The sequence below is a fragment of the Diplotaxodon limnothrissa genome, linkage group LG7 (genome assembly GCF_057381915.1).
Source record: "Diplotaxodon limnothrissa isolate DT_005_m linkage group LG7, D_limnothrissa_male_GT1.1, whole genome shotgun sequence".
Taxonomy (NCBI): domain Eukaryota; kingdom Metazoa; phylum Chordata; class Actinopteri; order Cichliformes; family Cichlidae; genus Diplotaxodon; species Diplotaxodon limnothrissa.
Genome location: NC_140602.1, coordinates 63021040 through 63027289, shown reverse-complemented (window position 1 = coordinate 63027289; position 6250 = coordinate 63021040). Strand labels below are relative to the sequence as shown.

Here is a 6250-nt window from a genome sequence, read left to right as displayed (position 1 = left end):
CGGGGGCCCCCTCCCTGCTGCCCCCAACTGATTGTTGCCACCCTCAATATCTTATTAGTTAAGTAGTTGCCTAAGTGGCATCTCACTAGCTGCATCAGTGTCAGCAGCAACTCTATTCCAAGTTGTTCACAAGGAAAGTTAATCTTGAAATGGAGAAAAATTTTGATGACCTTTTTCAATTCCATGATTTAGAGCGGTACAATTTTGCTCGACTAAATTTGTAGTACTGATCTTGTTTTGATCTACAACAGTCCTAGAAGGCTGAATAGTTTGCAGAATTTAATATAAATTTTCGTTATTAATGTTTGTACAAAATGTGACTGAAATTCTTTGTTTTTCTCCAGGCAACATCAACATTAAAGCAACTTGATGGAGAAAACTAGAGGAATCCCTTTAAGATGACACGCACAGACCCACCTGACATACTGGTATCAACGGTGCATCAAGACATAAAAGTGATCCCCATTTCTTCACTCTATAAGTCCTTACAATCTTCCAAACAATGTGATAGTATAAATTCCAACACACTGGAGGACGGTAAAAGCAAAGACAATAAGAGACACTGCCGTACCTTTGACTATAAGTCACTGGAGTACCCCAAATCACACAAATATCCTATGGATTCTCCATACAGGAAAGGAGATAGGCAGGCATCCAACCAAGATGTTGCCTGGAATGTGTTGGGCCACCGGCAGAGGTACCGTTTTTCTGCTCCTGACATTTTTAGTCACAGGTTGACTCCTCAGCCAGTGACAACAGATATGGCCAGTGAGGTAATTGTCCCTGAACAAAAACGAAGGACCAGGTCAAAAAGTGCACCTCGAGTCCAGACAACTTTCACTGCCGTGTCTCTTGAAGGATCATCATCTTCAGGAAGGAAGGGCAGAGAGTTCCAAAGGGATTATAGAGACTCCCGTCGGAGACCAGAAGTATCACCACATAGGGAACCCTCCTATGCAGCAACCAGGGCTCATATGCAAGAAGTACATCCCATTAAGTTGCAGCCACAAATGGGTGACAGTAGTCGATATTCTCCTCACTACACTGCTGATAATTTTGAGGATGAAGGTCTGGATAAACCAGCAACTAGCCCTCATGTCAGGTGTCGGGTTGACATCAAGCCTGATGATGCAACATTACATCATTCAGGACGGAAAAATGCCACACCTCAAATGGACATACCCTGGCAGAGACACCACAGTGCAGGGACTAGGAGCCTGACTGTGCCACGTCATTTCTCATATTCTAGAACGCCTACTCCCACTGACTCATTTGTTACAGAAAGTCGACAAAGTTATCAATATTCCCGTAGCATGCCAAGTAGTTATGTACAACCTATGGAGATTTCCTTGCAGAGGATGCCTTCATCAGGTGATTTCTATGGCAGAGAACGCAGAGCTCACTCTAGTCCTAATGTGCCAACTAAGTTCTTTTATGCAGATGACCCAGGGGGATATGTTACTACTGCTCCTCCTCAACCAAGTTCTTACTTTCATGATGAACGTTACACACCTGGACAAGCATATACTCCAAAAGTCCAATTTGTGCAAGATCCAAGAACTCGAATAGTGCATGCTGTAGCTACAAGACCATATTATTCTGAAATGGAGCCCTATTCATACTCTATGAAGACAGGGTATCCCAAACCCTATGCAGCAAATGAACCATGGCCATATATCATACAGACACCTCCAACAAGAATACTTTATGGGGATGATCCAAGGTCTTATCAAATTCAGACTGCTCCACCTAGGTTTTATTATTCCAGTGAGATGTATGCAATGCCACCAGAGCACCATGTCCCAGCTAGGGCATATTACACTGAAGGCAGAAGACATGCTAGAGTAATGCATTCACAAACAGATGACTGGTATGGTTCAGATGCATCTGGTTACACCACCAATCCTCCCTCTCATGCATCTCAAGTCACTCCAACAAGAGTACAACAAGAGCCTGCACTGACTCCGTGGTATACCAACCCATGTGTTGAACCTCAAAGATTTGGTACAGATTCCAAATCTTACTCAAGGTCTTGGGACAATATTCTGAACTCACGTGTGGAAAGAGAACAGCCTCTTCCTGTACAGCGAGGTCAGAGTTATGATGATCTTCTTGACTCCAGAAAGCCCGAGAGATCTGCTGGTGAAAAACCACAACCAGTGGTTGTTAATCTCTCTAGTTCACCAAGACGCTATGCAGCCTTGTCAATGTCTGACAACTCACTGATTGACAAAAGCCCAACAGAGATATCAAAGAGCAGCTCCAGTAAACTCTGGTTTGTCACCCCTGAAATAACAATCACAGATAATGACATTCGATCAAGTAGCCTTAATAAGGCTGAAGGACGATCTGCCAGTTGGGACATTCTTGATACCAGAAGCACAGAGAGTCCAGAAATGATTCATCGGGACTTTGAAAGCTCAGCCAAAGAGAAGACACATGACAATGCTTCACTTCAGCAAAGTCTTGAACAACTTGATGAACTTCTGGCTGATCTTGTGACTGACTATAAGCCACCCAGCAGAAGGGCAAGTGAAGACATTCTGGACCAACTAAAGAAGTTAATTGATGAGGAAGAAGCAGTGTCTTTGTCCAGAAAGAGTTCAAAGACAGGCACAGAAGAAGCAGCTCCTCTGGACAAACAACCCACCTCGATCCGAATGAATCCTGATGCTTTTCGAGATATAGATGGGGCAAGTGATGTAATGAAGAGTGCAGACGAGTGTTCCCCTGATCAGAGCCCAGATGAGGATGATACAATGATGTGCTCTAACAACAAATGCCGGAGGACAGAAACCCTATTCAATGCCTGCCTTTATTTTAAATCCTGCCATAGCTGTTACACCTATTACTGCTCTCGAAATTGTCGCAGGGAGGACTGGGATATTCATAAAGAAAGCTGCCTGTATGGAAGAATTGGTAGCACTTGCCGTCATATCATCAAACACTGTCGGGAGACTGTTGAAGTCCACAAAGCCTTCTCCCGTATTGCCAAAGTTGGCTACCTTTCTCGAGGTAGAGGAGTTCTCTTCCTTGGTTTTCCTAACCCTTTGTCATCTAGTAACTTCTTGCAGTATGGTCTGGATAGTTTACTTATGTCTCCTACATATTTGTCCCTTCGAGAGCTTGAAAGCTTCAAAGACAACCTAGGGGAGTACTGTAAAGAACTGCAGGAAGCTGGTAAAGAGTATGACCCAAACGAATGTTTCATCTTAAATGTATCCATTGCTGTAGGTGAGCAGTTGCCTGAAGGGCCATCACCAAGGAACCAAGCTCCAACTGTCAGAAAATATGCAAAAGTAGCATTGGCTTCGTTTAGCCCAGAGAGAAAGGTTCACAAGCAAGAGAGTGACATGGAAACACTGATCCTTACTCCACCCCCAGGAACAGCAGATCTCGACAAAGAGGGAGAAGAAGGCCGGAAGGCCAGAGAAATTTGTTTCATTAATATACAACGAGAGTTAAGGATTCGAGGGGTTTTCTTACGCCACGAATACCCACAAGTGTATCAGCAGCTCTGTGAGTTTGTGGAAAGTAACAGAAGATTCACTCCTACTACAATCTATCCTATTGATAAGAGGACTGGTAAACAGTTTATGTGCATGATTATGGCTGCTTCAGAGCCCAGGACGTTGGATTGGATAGGCACCCCACATCTCCTTGATGACATTATTTAAGTGCACCTTTAGTTGTAAATATATATGTATAGAAATACATATATATTGTTATACATATTTATATATCCACTCAATAACAAAACATTTGTAGATAACTATTTTGTTATCAAAATAATATATATATTCATGTTTACTTCGTCAGTATTAATCTTTATCAGAATACTTCCTGTCAGGTGCAGAATGAGTAAAATACATTTTTTACATTTTTTTAACATACCTTTTATCAGCCACACTTAATTTAAATAAAATTTAATTATTAGTACGCTGATCATTTATGATACATTTTCTTTTGCTAAGGTGTGCACAAAGGAAAATTCTGGTGTTTTCATTTTATTTAAATTAACAAGTTCTGTATATTCTTTGAATTATAGCCTCTTTAAATGATTGTCCGTTTCTGTGAGTGAATACCATGCTGAAAAAATGAAATTTATTTATAATTTTCGTAACTATATAACTTTCCTATGCAAGGTTATTTCACGAATTAACTACAGAAATTGTAGTTTCTCTTATTATATTATATTATATTATATTATATTATTTTATATTATATTATATGTAAAAAAATAGCTGCAACTGAGCTAAAATATAAAAAATTTTAATGGAAGCATAAATACTCATAATAAGACAACTCTGAAGTGAGATTTAAAACAAAAACTGATGTATGTATGCTGCTTTGGTAGGAATACTACACTTACAAAAACACTATTTTCCTCTTTCCCGAGACAGTACTTTGAAGAGTGGCTCAATTCAGTAGTTGTTCATGGGTGCTTTGCAAAATCAGCTGAGCAGTATTGGGCTTGAGTTACATTTTAATGGATATTGGAATGGTGCCAGCTATCAGCCACACTGTGTGTTGGCCTGTACTGTTTAGTTTTAAGCACTGTGAATAGTGAGTGTTATCTACTACAACAAAAATAAGCAAACAAAACCATGCACATACAAAATGGTCTGATATCGATAAATTGTGTATTTTTTAGATATATTAATAAATGAAACTATATGAGTAAACAGCAGGAGCAGGTTATTGTTCTTAGAGCAAGGTGAGCCAGAGTAGTAGCTATATGGTACATACATGTTTAAAGGAGACATTAGCTGTGTATTTGTGCTGCACTAGTTTTAATTCATCTGTGTCTTACACCCTCCTATTTTGGTTTTAGCAAACTGGAATCATTACATATTACTCATTGTTTTCAGAAGTTTTAGAAATATTTCTTAATGAAACCATTTCACATAGAAAGTGGCTTGTGCACTGATTGCTAGGTTGAGCGAATGGCTCAAAATTTGTGCTGTGCTGTGCTTGGGTCTGTACTACAAAATTATTATTTTGCAACCACTTGTGATCTTTATGTGTAATGTGTAACCTTTCCCCATCATTCTGTGTTTTCTTTTGGTTGTACAAATTTCCATTACACCGCATGCAGAAGTGCTCCACAGCTGCCACGCTTGCACTGCATTTTTCTTGATGCAATGGTAATCTGTTCTTGCACGATGCAAGCTATAGAAAAGAATGCGTTCCAGAGCGCAAAGGTGCTACTGTCACCTGGTGTGTGAAAGACACTTCAACCATGTTGGTTCATTATTTGTAAGCGTAGAACATTTCTCGACTTTGCTTTTGTAGTATCTAAATCTCAAATGCCTGCCAGCACAGTGATTACATTTTTAAATCAGTTTTAAAGAATCAGTCATGTGTTGCAGCAATTTGAAAATTGTTCAGCCAAGCCCTTTTTTGACCTGTGTATTTGAAAAAGTCATGACTCTGTCAGTTAGCTAGTGCTCAAAAGTCAGCCCAACCTTTAATCATTCCTTGACATTTCAGTTTTTCCCTTGTGATATCACCTTTCCTTACATTTTGTAATACAAAGTACAATGAAACTTGAAGCACATATATTCGAAAGTCAATTTTATTTATAGGATGTGCTGTATAGATTCAGTAAAAAGTTGCTGGCTGCATGTGATTCTGTTTTCTATGCCCTGATATCATTTTAAAATGACATAAATGATAGTAACTTGCTTGATGAATGGATTTGTCAAAACTATCCTAAGAAAAATAGGAATTTCCCATTTTTGTCATTTAAGTTAAAATAATATATTAAAGCAATGAAGAAGAGACCTCACTAAAAAGTCTAGAAAACTCTGTAGTCTTGTATTTTTTATACTTTCAATGTGAGTGTCTGAGTGTGTCAATTTATAAATCATATATAATAAATGGAATGGGAACTGCTGTCTAGCTGTTCATGTGATTATTATAATATTGTTTTAGATTCCCAGTAAAGCACCTTGTAACAGATTTGTGTCTTAAAAAGTGCTATATAAATAAATTTCACTTACTTACCTGCTATGTTTAGCAAGGTCAGACTGTCAAGTTCTTAATTTTTCTTCAAAAGAGGGATACATATACATACACAATACTGTGCAAAAGTCTTGACCCCTTGTCACTTCATATTTTTCTTCCAAGAAGGCGTCAAAAAAAATCTACTAGTTGATCAATCTGAATGGTCTCAGTGGGAAAGGTGGCTGCCAAGAAGCCATTCTTAAAGAAGGGAAACAGGGAGAAATTTCTGGTGTAAGAACTG

General features: G+C 39.0%; 1 protein-coding gene across 1 annotated transcript; it reads left to right on the top strand.

Moving 5' to 3' along the window:
* The first annotated feature begins 398 nt into the window (after window positions 1-398).
* On the top strand, window positions 399-3677 carry ajm1 (apical junction component 1 homolog). The gene has a single exon (XM_085358653.1). The coding sequence runs from the start codon at window positions 399-401 to the stop codon at window positions 3675-3677; it is 3279 nt and encodes a 1092-aa protein (XP_085214779.1).
* Window positions 3678-6250: the final 2573 nt, after the last annotated feature.

Excerpts from the sequence above, each read along its gene's own strand:
- ajm1 (XM_085358653.1), top strand. The coding sequence starts at position 399 with ATGACACGCACAGACCCACCTGACATACTGGTATCAACGGTGCATCAA.